Genomic DNA, 14,982 nt, shown 5'->3' with positions numbered 1-14,982 from the left:
GGAGCAACATTGTAGGGTCTCGTGACCCGGGCGGGGCCTCCTCCTCTGGCAGCGCAACAGCTTCGCGAAGGGCGCTAAATTCATCCATTTCGGTTATATACTAGCTACCCATCCCGTCAGGTGCTGGGGCTCGTTCCTGAAGTTCGTCACGAAGATGTTGGCACGCCCACGTTGAACAGTTGCGATGCCTCGCGCAACACCGATTGGCCCTAGTGAGTAGCATCAGGAGACTTCCTTCCAGAACGCCTTAGCCATACGCGGTTGTATCGGCTCTGACCGGCAGGAAAACTGCCGACAACGGCGGAAAGTGAACATGGTCGGCATAAACATTCAGCGTAGCCCGGGAGGCCCGGGAAGGTAATGGCGATGAAGAACGTGCGTGGAGGGTCAACCTGTTCCGCCCGACATCGATTACGGCGAAATATACGCGAAAGTAGTGTGACGTTCCGTGCGTGAGCTACCAGGGCCCATACCTTCGGCGGAATTTTCTCTGTGCTCAACCGTGAACAATCAACAAGGCCGACAACCTCGCGACGACCATGGGAAGTGGGATGCTTGGAATGCCCCTCCGAGCCTCAGCGGATTAGTGTAGCAGGAATGTCTAGGGCCATTGTCAGCAGTAACCCCAGCGAAATTCCTTGAGCGGAGGTGACCACTATAGCGGCGAAGGCCGGGGACGCGCCGGAGGTATTGTCCGAGCGACCACAGCAAAGGCGCCGGCGGGAGGGAAAGCCAGCCCAATTAGGCATGCCTGGCCGTACAAGGACAAGATAAAAAAAGCTGCCGGCGGGAGACAAACGACATTCCAACGAGGGATGTCGGGGATGCCGCAGGGCGCCGCCGTTGAAAGGAGGAAGAAAGAAACATTCCAGTCGGGAAGACAAGAGATCGGGCGTGGCCGGCGGAGCAGATATAGCTGGCGAGTGCGGACGAAAGGCACGCAGAGGACGAGATCGTTCACGAAAAAGGGTCCTTCAGCGCCGAAGCCGGACGGCGCGCAGCTTCTGCCAGCCACCGACGGATCGCAACTCCGGAGACCATCCATCGCCCCCATGACGGCGTCGCCACGTAAGCTCGGACACCCCAGCCTCTGATGTACCATGTATAATTATTGATTACATCATTTTGTTTAAACTGAGCCATACGGTGTCTTCTTGCCTCTCCGTCCCGTGTGGACCTGCGCATTATGTGGGGTCGTCACAGTAGGAAAATAATATACATTCTTGAAAAATACATTCATGAAGGTATGAAAATAGAATGACGTGCCGCCGGCGACATCCAAACTTATCCGCAAGTAACATATGGTGCCCTAGGAACTAAGCTAGTGCGGCGGGTGTCTCACCTACTTTGGAGTGCATTTATGCTACGCATAACTTAAACGCGTGTGCTTACCACTGCAACCCCGCGACCATGTCGGGGTTGGCTAAGCATCGATTGCGAGGCCGCGCACATTGGACATGCAGCGAGTGTCACAAAAACTATAAGCTGTTGTGACCGGTACATAGGAGCATAAATTCCCATTTTTTCACAAACGATAGACGCAAGATCTACGCGCACACGCAGACGGCACGCGTTAATAAAGAGCCTCGATGTCGCAGCTCAAGCTTACGTGAGACCGAGGCCGAAATAATCCAGCATGCCACTTGTACCAGTCGCCGACCTCATCTCTCACAATGAGGTTGTTCGAGGCTGAGCCACGCGCGGCTACCTACCTGCTCTTCTTCGTCATCTCCGCCAGGGTCTTCCTCCTCAGCACCCGCGCGCGCCAGACCACTGCGAAGAGAGAGAGCAGACGCCGTTCACAGGCGGACACGCAGACGCGCAGACGCTGTCACGTACCAAACACTGAAGAAACAATGAGGCAGCCCCAGAATAGCGCACGCATGCTTATGTACGCAAAACGCAACAGTTGTACGAAAAAAAATCAGCATAGTGGCGCCACCTGGTTTCTAGAACGGAAACCTTTTTGTCCACAAACCGACGCTACTCTTCGGCCTCGGAGCGGCAGAATCGTCACTCGAAATTAAAAAAAAAAAAGAAAGCAAATGTGCTGCTCATGGCTTTTGCAGTGGGTGAGACGAGGCATAATGAAAGCCCGATACCTCATTGATGACCAGTGAACAATGTGAGCTTGGAAAGTAACAATGACGAATTCACTCCGAAGCGAGGGATCCTGCTTCGAAGTGCGCCGCCATACTGGAAAAGCTGCGTACTCAGAACTGGCGCACGCTAAACTCTGGAAATAGCGAACGTGACGCGAGCGTACGTTATGGCTCGATTTAAAATAGCGTTTGGCGCTTCCGCACTTTAAAGGACGCCATACAATATGTCTATATGCCCATTTCGTACCATGGCACTACATTCCACAGCGTCAGAACGTCGGCTCTGCAATTATTGCAGCCTTGGTGCCGCTACGACTAACTACTGAGATGGAGAATGCTGGAAGTATTGCACTTCAGATGAAGAGTACAGGCTTCCCATTCATCACAGGCTACAGGGAATGGTCGTTGAAGGCGAGGGGGAAAAAAATTCAGGGGGCACTTTGACTGTCTAAAGTGCGTAGAGGCGAAAGCGTTCTCCGCACCCCTTTCGCTGCTTCTGTGGCACTGGCGGCGTCACATATAATTGAGTACTAATTCTTAAGTGATGACAAATCACTAATTAATGGTTAATTACAGATTAATGCCTGAATACTAATTAACTGCTAATTAATGACGCTTAAGCTTCGCCTTTAGGAGTGGAACCCGACAGCGTGTTGTAGCGCCGCCAGGGAGTCCACGGAACGGCACCACCCGTTCGGCGCGATGCCTTGCCCTTTGAACGCAACGCTTTTTGAGGAAAAGAAATGGCGCAGTAATCCTCCGTCATCTCGGTGGACACCTGAACCGCACCGTAGAGGAAGGGAGGAAGTGGGAGTGAAAGAAGACAAAGAGGGCCCGTAATGAAGAAAATGAAAATTGTATTTGAGGAAAGGAAATTACGCAGGAAGTGTCTCACATATCTCGGTGGACACCAGTCAAAATTCAGGGGGGCACTTTTTTCACCTAAAGTGTGGTCACTGATGTGTGGTTAAGATGTTAAGCTTCGCCTCTAAGAGCGGAACGCGACAGCGTCTTGCAACGCTGCCAGGGAGTCCATAGAACGCCATCGCCCATTCGTTTCTACGCCTCGCTCGTCGGTAAATTGGTTTTTTGAGGAAAGGAAATGTATGTCTGTCATATCTCGGTGGACACCTAAACCTCGCCGGAAGGGAAGGGAGGAGGATGGGTGTGAGCGAAGACACCGTATTCACTAGACGCGCCTTTGTTCATTCGAAACCTTCGAGCTGGCATGGCGGAGTGGATAGCACGATCGTCTCGCACTCCGAAGACCCGGGTTCGATTCCCGAGCTCGACGAATTTCCTACTCGGTTTTATTTATTTATATGGCCTGACTAGGAAAGTTAATTAGGGTAATTGGGCAATTAAGCAATCAACTAAGCTCAGTCTCACTTACTTGGGGAATCACTATACGATCCCTTCAATTGGTTGCATGGTTACTAGCCAACGTACAATTAGCCCCGTTTGCAATTCGCGCACTGTGACGTCACGACCAATTGAAAAGCGTGACATTTCTGTCGACAACTGCTGCTTACAACGATGAGACATTAAAGGCTTTCGCCTTAAAAAAGCCAGGACTAGGTATCACAGAAAAAGGCTTTGTCCATTTCTTTTCCAGCATAGAAATGTTGCTCCAATCAAATAAGGGAGCAAGTGATTGGAAGGAAGGCTGTGAGCTTGGAAACGGCAACCACACAGTGGTGGGCGCGGTATTTATCTTGTTCGTTTTGGTTCAGACTACGTTTTCGATGTGGTGTGCACGGCGCGGCTTCATTTGTACATATTGTATGAGCCAGAGGTGCTAAGCATGCAGCACACAGGGCGAGATCAGAAAATGATGTGACCTAAAAAATCAACAGCCTCTCAGAAGTTTCGTCTTGAGTGCTGCGAAGGTATAACGACTGCTCTCCATTAGGAACGGAGTTCCAGCAAACCACGCACTTAACAAGGGTGCGCGAAAAAATGAAATCCTTACACGGGTCGCAGAAGGCGCTGCGTGTTGGCGAGCTCCCGCTCCAGCGCAGCGACGGTCTCGAACAGCTCTTCCGTTTCAGCTGGGTTCAGTGCGCCCTTGCATGCGCCGGCTTCCGGCGGGCAGTCTGGGTCGCTGTCGTCGCTTCCCCTCCCGCGGTTCATCCACACCGTGGTGAGGCGGCGAGCTGCCCGGCGGCAGCGCTCCTCGCGCGGCACCACCGGCACCGGCGGCAGCTGCGCCTCGCTCAGGGACGTGGCCGAGAATTTCAGCGCCTTAAGCGACTCCTCGAAAGTGGACAAAGCGGGCGAGATATTTGTGAGCAGGGCCACTGCTGCGCCCGACGCGAAGAACGGCTGCGTCACCTGCAGACACACCGGGAGCGGCAACCCGATGATTCATTGTACCACCCACCTCGGCCAAATTAAGCTGAATAGAAAAGCTCAGCGCAGAAGTACGGAACTGTCTTATATAATGAGCTGTCGAGGATCTTATATATAAGCTATCACGGATAAAGGCACAACTTTTAGGCATATATCTGAGGTGTGGAAGACTAGCCAGCGATAAGCGCAGCTGCCTCCGTTTGTCTGATTGTGCTGGACTAAAAGCTGCTTGTAGCGTATCGCGGAGTTGATGCATATCACAATTAGCAATGGCAACACCGGGCTTTCTGACGAAGTGAGGCCTTTACCTTTTTAGGGTCTCGCTTGGTGCGATGAGGGTGAGGGAGAGTAAAGGTGGTGGGGTGAAGGTGAGGGAGGGTGAGGGCGAGGGTGGAAGACCCGGTCTCTACTCCACTGCAGCTTTTGTTGGTAATGCACAGCCAAAGATATAAAGCGAAATGCACCCTCTCAGAGATCCCAACGTTGATGAATACATTCCCTGGTTGTACTTATCATTTTTATCTTAAAACATATTAGTCTTAGTAATACTTGTTGCTTATGGCGTATTTCTAACATGGCTGCAAATTCAACGCTTGAGCGCCAAGGGAAAGACAGCTTTAGTAGAACGTTCTTGCGGGCTAGTTGGTTCATTTGAATAAGGGTAGTAGGTTTGCGCGAATAGACATGGGCAGTAGACATGGGAACGAAAAAGACTGCACTCATGGTGTCGTTTTCGACCCTATGTCTGCTGTCTTTGTCTTATTCGCGCAGTCTATACCTTACGAAAGATAGCTTCTTTAGTTAGTGTTTGAATTTTCTACGCTTACATCCGTCGTGGGTGTGAGACACCTTGGCCCGGCTCAAGGCGTCTGTTCTCCCCACTGAGTGCACCGTGTCTTAAGGAAGAATAAAATGTATTCATGGAATGACACAAGTGTGCAGAAGGTAACGCAATTCCGGTGTACCCTGTCGCGGAGCTGTACGTAGGGATTACGAGCCATAAGTGTGACAAAATACAGCGATGTGGTTGTTTATTACTTATCTGATGGTGTTGCCCACGCGGCGCCATGGCCTCGCGATGTGTACGCGAACGTTCTTTTGCTGTGAGGCGGCTTCTCTTCTTAAGACGCAATATGCTAAGATGAAGGAAGCGTTCCAGTTTGAACGCTCTCGGTGAAGCACGCATTCTCCACTGGGGCCAATTGGTTTCAAGTTTCAAAGAAACGGCATAAGCAAGCCCGGTACGCTTCGCTATATTTAAGCAAAGCATCATGCCCACGTGCGTGTGCGAATGGAAGGGAAATACTGAGGAGGAGACCCAGTGGGTGGTCCGAGCGACACTGCGTGAACGTCAAGCGCGCATTGATGAAGAGATCCGTGGGAAACGACGGTCAGTGCTCGTCCCATTCCCTCATACTGTGTTCGTATTTGTTTGTGTCCTGTGTCTTTCCTGAATATGCACCAACATGCCCAGCTACAAGTTCTTCTCGGTCATTACAACGTCGCGAAAACTTTTTTGGCCACGTCTGCCCCGATCAGACGACGCAACTTTAGACGAAAGTTAAAGATCTGCATGGCTTTAAAAGTTCCAGCCCTTCGCGGCGAGGGTGGAGCGCCTCGCATTGCGGTTACGTTTGTTCGACGGCAGCGCCGCCAATCCGGTCGCTTCGGATAAAACGTCGCGCCATTCGGTCCTTTGAGTGGGAGCTGTGCGTACGTGCGATTGACTACGAAGTATACATAGAAAAATTACTCTTTGAATATAATTTGATTACAAATTAAGTGCTTGAAATCGCAAAAATGTAATTAGGTTATAAATTATAACACAAATTACTGCATGCAAACAATGTTATTACGCTAGACGCTCGGAGGTTTCGTCTGCAAAATATTTCGGCCCACATACTGCTATTACGAGGACCCTTTTAATTTGCAAGTATCTGATTAATGTTTTATTGGTGCATGCTGTCCTTATTCTGTCGTACAATTAGTGCTTGTAATTATCGCCGTAACTGCTTCTGCGTTGAGTTCTAAATACTGTTGGCGTATGTTATTATTCCCTTTTGTACACAGGGCTACCAATGGGGTGACTAATTTTCGCGGTGCTTACAGGTACCAACGAGATACGAGGTGCTTACAGGTACCAACGAGATACGATAATTTTAGAGCACACGTTTGCATCCAGCGCATGCCAAAATAGCCGGAGAGTGATATTTCGGGGCGTAACACGTAACTGTGCCGTTGTTTGGCGTGTTTTATGCTTTTATCACTCAGTATTATCAGCACATGTTGGCAATGAGGAAAGTTAACTCGAATTTTACAAATGCTGAATGTTAGGGTAAGGGTCGACGAACTGAAGCGAGAGCAATGGTGGAACAGAAAAATTTTGAAAAAAAAAGAGAATGAGGGCGACGGAGAGTGGAGCCTTTAATTGCGAGGGTGAGGGGAAAGGAAAAAATGAGGGCATTTTACCAATTCTGAACACTAGTGCTACGACTCGAAAACGCATTCTCTTCACAGCCACGCAGCCGATGTGTAGCTGTGCAAAGTAAGCGTACGCAGCTCCCCCCTTCCTGGCTGCGACAAACACTCAAAACGTCAAACAGGTCAAACAGAGCTCTGGAAATACGTTCACAGTCCTCGGAGGAGCAGCACTAGGGGAATTTTCTCTGAAATGGGAAAGTGAGGCACCCTAAACTCATCTCCACTGCATCTCCAAGCATCTCCTCCTAGCATTTCCACCATGCTGGAGGTCATCCGGGGTCAGGGCTCGGCGAGGCATGTGCAGCTGATACACGACCCTCGGCCAGCGTTCTGTCCCCGTGCTCTGTCTACCATAGCTTTTTTTTATTTTTCATAATACTTGCTCTCTGTGCATCCCTCGAACAGACGGGCTTGACGTCCCGCCTGTTCTCCACCAGGTAGTTATACGTGCAGTGACTGAACGCTAAGCGTGTGCTACCTTGGACCACGATCAGCTGGACGCCCCCACTCCAGCTGTTCTGTGCATTGTGTCGTGCGCGTGTGTGTGTACTGCGCTCAACCAGAACATCACGCGCGCGCGACCTGTACAGTGGTGAGCAGCCTTGTCTAGAGCGCTTGAGCAGTGCGCACTTCGTAACAAAAACCGAAATTAGAGAGCAGCCCCTCATTACAGGGCAAAGTTTTCGTGCCTGCTTTGTTTACGAGGCTATCTGGCGCTACTTCCGTGCAAGCGTTGCAGCTGGACCCTAGAGGCTGCCACAAAATCTGGATTTGTTTGCAAGGAAGTGCACCGCCCGAGCGCTCTAGACAAGGCTGCTCACCACTGTACATATGTCAATATGTTAATATGTAGGTAGACTTATTACACTTTACCTCCCCCTCTGTCCTTCTTCTCCTTCTGCTTCTGCTTCTTCTCCTTCTGCTTCTTCTCCTTCTGCTTCTTCTCCTTCTGCTTCTTCTCCTTCTGCTTCTTCTCCTTCTGCTTCTTCTCCTTCTGCTTCTTCTCCTTCTGCTTCTTCTCCTTCTGCTTCTTCTCCTTCTGCTTCTTCTCCTTCTGCTTCTCCTCCTCCTTCTTCTCCTCCTCCTTCTTCTCCTCCTCCTTCTTCTCCTCCTCCTTCTTCTCCTCCTCCTTCTTCTCCTCCTCCTTCTTCTCCTCCTCCTTCTTCTCCTCCTCCTTCTTCTCCTTCTCCTCCTTCTCCTCCTTCTCCTTCTCCTCCTTCTCCTTCTTCTCCTTCTTCTCCTTCTTCTCCTTCTTCTCCTTCTCCTTCTTCTCCTTCTTCTCCTTCTTCTCCTTCTTCTCCTTCTTCTCCTTCTTCTCCTTCTTCTTCTTCTTCTTCTTCTTCTTCTTCTTCTTCTTCTTCTCCTTTTCCTTTTCCTTTTCCTTTTTCTTTTTCTTTTTCTTTTTCTTTTTCTTCGTTTTCTTCGTTTTCTTCGTTTTCTTCTTCTTTTTCTTCTTTTTCTTCTTTCTCTTCTTTCTCTTCTTTTTCTTCTTTTTCTTCTTTTTCTTCTTTTTCTTCTTTTTCTTTTTCTTCTTCTTCTTCTTCTTCTCCTTCTTCTTCTTCTTCTTGCGTTAACGACTGTAGCGTCATCTCGAGTAAGGAAACTGACCAACGATGGCACTTTGTTTTAAGTGGTACGCACGGCTCGTCCTGACGCAGGAGGAGCGAGATTTGCAGGGCTCTGTGACATTTTAAGGGTTTGTCGCAGACAGGTGAGGGGTTGGCACATACGCTTCCACTAGAGTGTTGCAAAGCACATTACTCTTCTGCAGAGTCCCCCATTTAGCGCAGAGCAAGAAATCAGCAGCGTACGCCGCAGTTATATTCCTCAGCTATTTCTCCGACAGCACACACTAACCCCGTGTCGCTAAAAAAATGCCAGAAGGTCAGCGCCCGATATTTCTTTTGAGGCGGCCGACTGGAACTAGAAGACTTGAGGCAAGTTTGAACGACTTAGAGTGGAGAAACCGGAAGCTAAATCTAGAAATTCACGGTGTTGGTGTTTCTAAGAATTAAAATTTGCTTCTAAAAGTAAACTCTGTTGCCAGTTTGATTGAGGTTCCTGCACTTGCTGAAACAGACGTCGCCGCTATTCACCGCCTCCCATACAAACCTGGAAAAATACCAGGTATAATTGTTCGGTATATCAGGTAATCTATCAGAGACCAATGGCTGAATAACCGATCTAAACTAAAAAAAAGAGAAAACTAACCTGTTCATCCAAGAAAACATGACCAGTCAAAGCCGGCAACTGCTTCGAGAGGCTAAGGATTGGCCCAAACAAAACGAGTCCAAGTACGTGTGGCACAGGAACGGAAAAACCTTGCTGCGCAAAGCCGACGGTGACTCCGTGGTAGTAGTGCGTCACAGGTCAGACCTTCCAACCTAAGCCTGCTCACTATAGACCATGTCAAGATTAATTTTTCTTAAAAATGGCTAGTCAGAGTCATATTCTCCCAAACGAGTTAAACACCTTTGTCTCGAGGCACCATGCTGTTTCACTGAAATGCCTTCACCTAAACGTTCGCTCGCTCTACAGCAAAGAAACCGACATAAATGACTTCATCACTGGTTTTAATTTTTTGTTTGATGCAGTCATGCTTAGTGAAACTTGGTGCAGGGATGACAGCGAGCTGCCCAATTTTCCGTCCTACCAGTCATACAGTGTGAATCGAACAAATCGTCGGGGCGGTGGTGTAATGCTGTTGTTAAGAGAACATGTGAACTGCGAGTTGCTTTCCGACTTTTGTATCTGATGTGATGATTTTGAAATTATAACAGATTGCGTGAATGACTATACGTTTTCTGTTTGCTACAGACCACCACATGGAAACCTTTCTAGCTTCTTTTCTTTTTATGAACAGCTGTTGTCATTTACTTCGGAAACTGGTAATTACTTGGTGTCTGCCGGGGATTTCAATATTGACATGTTGACCACCTCTGCACCGAAAAGGCATATGCTAACCATTTTAACCTCAAACGGATATGAAAATGTCATCCGTGCGCCAACTAGGATCACAACCGAAAGCGAAACACTGCTTGATCTGTCTATCACAAATGCCGATTCAACAAACGCTGCTAGTGGTGTAATATCATACGACCTAAGTGACCACCTTCCAATATTTTTTCTGTTAAGGAAACAATTTTATAGCAAACAAAAAGCATCAGTACGTTTCCCTCCAGACACAGACTGGTTTAGATAGTTTCAGAGCTGAGTTACAGCGTTGTGATATTAAGGAAATTCTGGAAACAGATAACGTAGAAATCGCGTACAGCAAGCTTATTGATGAGATATCTCGAATATATAAGCGCCATTTTCCAGAACAGAAGTTTAAACTGGGTAAAAAAATAAGAAAGCCATGGATAACTCCGGAATTGTTAAAACAAATAAATTGTAAAAATGCACGCTACCACAAATTTATTAAGACCAAGGATCTAAGCGTATTAAAGGAATATAAATCATTGAGAAACAAACTGAACAAAAAATTAAAAGTGCATAGGAAATTCTATTTTCATGCCGAATTTGAAAGCTGCTCGAATAAACCTCATATTTTATGGCAGAAGCTAAATACCCTCTTGAATCGTAGCAGGTCACCTCCGCGTGTAGAAAAGCTACTTCTTGGTGGCAAAGAAATATCGGGCAGTGCTCAAGCAAATACGTTTAACGATTATTTTGTGGGCTACTCCAATGGCTGTGCATCGACTGATACTACTGCCTGATAGAAATCAATTTTCACTTTTTTTCGCCCTTTTACGGAACTTGAGGTACAGTCAGTTTTCCTTTCACTTAAAATAGCTCAAGTTGCGACGTAAAAGGCATGCAGGTCCGGCCAATCAAATATGTGCTCGATATTCTTTCTCCGTATCTCACTTGTATTTTTATTATGTCTTTGGCGAGCGCTATCTTTCCGAGGAGGAAGCAGATTGCAAGAGTTTCGGTCCTGTTTAAGAAAGGTGACGTAAACGATATAAAAAATTAAAGGCCTATTTCCATTTTACCGGTGCTATCTAAGGGATTATAGAAGCTAATACATATGCAAATGTCTAATTTTTTCGATAAGCATGATCTTATTTCCTCTGCCCAGTTTGGATTTAGAAAACGCCGATCAGCGGAATTAGCACTACTTGAGCAAAAAGAATTTATTCTGTCGCAGTTTGACAACAAGAATTTTGTGCTCGGTCTTTACATAGATTTCACTAAAGCATTTGATTGCATCCATCATTCCATATTACTTGAAAAGCTTGAGACTTACGGCGTTCGAGGACACAGCCAAAATCTCATAAAATCGTACCTAGATCATCGCCATCAATATGTGCAAATAGAGAACTGCCGTTCAGATTTGAAACAAATCAACAGAGGTGTTCTTCAAGGCAGTATTCTTGGCCCGTTCCTTTTTATAGTCTATATAAATGACTTAGTTCATATCTACAGAGATACAAAATACATTTTATACGCTGATGACGCTAGTATATTTTTTTCATCACCTGAACCTAGTAGCCTTCAGAATAAAACCAACTCTGCTCTAAGATCTCTTCATAAAAGGTCCGCAGCAAACAGTCTACAAATTAATGCAAAGAAGACAAAAGCTGTAATTTTCAGGCCGAAATCGAGGCAAATAAACAGCAGTCTCATCAGCCTTCTTTACTAGAAAGCAAAATCGAAATAGAGAGTAGCGTTAAAATACTTCGAGTTATCTTCACACAGAATATGCTTTGGGATGCGCACATTGAATCTGTTTCAGGGAAGCTATCTCGTGTTCTTGGTGTGACGGCGCGACACAGAGCTATATTACCTTTCAATATAAAGCTTCTTATTTACAATACTCTCTTTTTTTCTTCTTTGTATTATTGTGTATTGGTATGGGGTACAGAGGTGTTCTTCAAGGCAGTATTCTTGGCCCGTTCCTTTTTATAGTCTATATAAATGACTTAGTTCATATCTACAGAGATACAAAATACATTTTATACGCTGATGACGCTAGTATATTTTTTTCATCACCTGAACCTAGTAGCCTTCAGAATAAAACCAACTCTGCTCTAAGATCTCTTCATAAAAGGTCCGCAGCAAACAGTCTACAAATTAATACAAAGAAGACAAAAGCTGTAATTTTCAGGCCGAAATCGAAGCAAATAAACAGCAGTCTCATCAGCCTTCTTTACTAGAAAGAAAAATCGAAATAGAGAGTAGCGTTAAAATACTTCGAGTTATCTTCACACAGAATATGCTTTGGGATGCGCACATTGAATCTGTTTCAGGGAAGCTATCTCGTGTTCTTGGTGTGACGGCGCGACACAGAGCTATATTACCTTTCAATATAAAGCTTCTTATTTACAATACTCTCTTTTTTTCTTCTTTGTATTATTGTGTATTGGTATGGGGTACCACGACACGTATAAATCTTGAAAGAATACGTATACTGCAAAAAAAATTCTTCGAGCACTCTTTAATGTACTGTATAATTCCCATACTTCAGAGCTATTTTCGAAAGCAAACATAATACGCGCGTTTAATCTTTATAAGTCTGGCGTTCAAACGGGAGGTGAAAGAAAATCTCAAGTTTTTTCATGAATTATCTGATCTCGATAAAAAGACACATTCCTACACCACCCGTTACACAGAACCGAGGAAGGTGGTCACTGCGCGTGCAAATTATTCTAGGCAAAAAGTGTCATACACACTGCCAACCCTTTTAAATTCATTCCACAAATCAGGTATAGATTTTCATACAATTTCTGTACGAACTATACACGCAAACATTTCATTAACAATCCTTGCTTACAATAACAACTAAAAGTGTCATCTTGCCTTTTGTTATGTTTACCTCTTGAGACTATCAAGTGTGCGTGCATTAATTTTGAATATTGTGCTTTCTGCGAGTTTTTTGTTGTTGTTGTTGTTCTATCGCTGCCTGCTTTGTAGGGAGGCTGCGGGCTTCAGTCAAGTCGCTTGTTGTCAAGCGGCTTTTATCCGCAGTCTCCCCCATCATTGATGGAAATAAAGAAGTTATACCTGCGTCAACTTGTTGTCTCGGAAAGGCACAGGCCCCTTCTTAGTCGTGTCCTTGGCCCTCATGGCTTCCAGGCAGCGGCTCAGCACCATCAGGGAGGCGTTTATGCAGCCGGCCTCACGCAGCCGCTGCCCGCCAGGGGCAGCTTTTTCCGGCTTCTCCGAAGAAGCCAGGTCCACAAAGGTGAACACAGTCACATCCCCTGACGGCGGGTCATCGCTGCCGGTTGCTGAAGATGTCACAAGGCGCATTGTTATCACAATGTGGCTCCTGCTGAGCCTCCGTCCCAGCGCCACCTCGGCGACAGTTTGGTTCCTCCTGGCGACACAGATCAAGCGATAAGCTTCGTCTGCTGAGTGAACGGGGACCTCGACAAGCCCCCGCACAAAGACCCGCTTGAGGGCGTCCTCCCCAAGCTTAAGCTGCGCGCGGGGCTTGCCTGGTTCCCTCCTTGCCTCCCGGAACGGCAGGAGGAGATCGAAGATCCCGTCGTTGTACACCTCAAACGACGATATCCATATCATGGCCTGCGTGAAGAATGCCTTGGTCAAAATTCGGCACTGCGCTACACCGCGCATTACAGCCCAGCACCGCCCAGGTTCACACCAGCGTGTCGAGGAGATTGCGCGACTCTGCTCCACTCGCGACGGGCGTGTCACCCCCGCAACCAAACGTGATTTTGCGGGTGAGGAGCGGGGAACCCTTGTAGCGCCTCTCCCCTTGGCGTCCGCTCTCCCGCGCTGCCACTTCGATCGAATCGTGCCAACATCCTCTAAAGATAGAGTTACCATATACAGTAACTCTATCTAAAGATGATCGTGCTCCCTTCATGGCGATGTCAGCGAAGAAGAATGAACAAAACTGCGATCTCTTTCTAAGCTTCATGTTTTTTTTTTTCTCACGGTCCTACTTCAATTAGGCAGGGGGAGAGGGGGGGGGGGGCTGCTTCAACATCGAAACTGAATTTTCTTTATGGCGCCATTCAGTGCCTCTTCGGAAAACTCCATGACAGAAGCGCAATTCTCCAGATAAAAAAAAAGAAAACGAACTGCGTCTGCAGCACATGTAAGTGCACGTGCCGCCACTGAAGCCTACATGCGTGAACACGACCGCCTAGATCGGTCCCGCGCAGGTAAGCGGGCGCTCACAACGGCTTAAATTTCCCGATGTGGCAAGAATCAGTCACGTGTGTCATTTAATGCTGTGCCGTTGATTGGCTGAGTAGTTCTGCGACATGATGTCGCGTTGCAATAAATCGGTCGCCGAGCGACTGAACCAAACAGTCGTTGGCGATTACTTAGGGTCCCCTCTGTAATTAACCTCGCTATCCTCTCCCTGTCCCTTTTACTGCCACAAGCCTCAGCTCGCGTGCTTAAGATATTTTCCTCCCGTTTCTTGCTTGTTTTCACAAACCACTGTTACTGCCTGTCAGGGGTTCCCCCACCATGACGAATAGGTTTGATTATGCCGCGCGACCTCCGCGACTCGCCAGAGTGAATGTTCCTTAAAGGGCTGTGAAATTCGTTCTGAGAAAGTAGGTAAACCTGCTCAATCCCTACATTGTGTTGTCATGAAAACGAGCCGAATAATGCACTTCCACATGCAGCAGAGAACCCACAAACGCACGCGAAAGCTACAGGCGAGCTCTTTCCAGCGACTCTCATATTCGCGCCCTCATCCATTGGTTAGACGCTTTCAGACGTCACACAAGTACCATGGCCGCAGCTAGTCAGCTGCGTCGCTTCGCCAGGTCAGAAAGCTCCCCCCCCCCCCCCCCCCCCCCACACACACCCGGGGAATTCCCGCGCGCTTCGGGAGCCGGCGGTGGGGCGGAGCGGATGGGTCCGGCGGATGAGCGCCTACTTTTCAGCGTGCAAAAAGCTGACGAGAGAAGAGGAATACGCGCGAAAGCGTCGAAGTTCAAATTTTCACTACAGACAACTCGACCAGGTGTAAGAAACGCCAGCCAGTTTCGATTTCAACTACTTCAGCGCCCCTGATGACTGAAAGAGACCTAATGCTAAAAAAAAAAAGAATAAA

At 47.5% G+C, this 14,982-nt stretch overlaps 1 protein-coding gene across 1 annotated transcript in view; it reads right to left on the bottom strand.

The window, feature by feature from the left end:
- Nucleotides 1-13,520, bottom strand: part of LOC149350739 (uncharacterized) — a 37,491-nt gene extending 23,971 nt beyond the window's left edge. The window contains exons 1-6 of the mRNA XM_089575561.1: nucleotides 12,945-13,520; nucleotides 8,323-8,448; nucleotides 7,809-8,007; nucleotides 6,970-7,028; nucleotides 4,075-4,436; nucleotides 1,713-1,773 (exon numbers count right to left, since the gene is read on the bottom strand). Of these exons, the coding sequence (XP_089431687.1) occupies nucleotides 1,713-1,773; nucleotides 4,075-4,436; nucleotides 6,970-7,028; nucleotides 7,809-8,007; nucleotides 8,323-8,448; nucleotides 12,945-13,520 (1,383 nt within the window). The remainder of the gene's footprint in view (nucleotides 1-1,712; nucleotides 1,774-4,074; nucleotides 4,437-6,969; nucleotides 7,029-7,808; nucleotides 8,008-8,322; nucleotides 8,449-12,944) is intronic.
- Between the last annotated feature and the right edge of the window lie 1,462 nt (nucleotides 13,521-14,982).

Source organism: Amblyomma mixtum, chromosome 3, assembly GCF_055824585.1.
Source record: "Amblyomma mixtum isolate Tamu chromosome 3, ASM5582458v1, whole genome shotgun sequence".
In the NCBI taxonomy this organism is placed as follows: domain Eukaryota; kingdom Metazoa; phylum Arthropoda; class Arachnida; order Ixodida; family Ixodidae; genus Amblyomma; species Amblyomma mixtum.
Note: the sequence above shows the minus strand (reverse complement) of the source record. Positions and strands in the feature narration are given on the sequence as shown.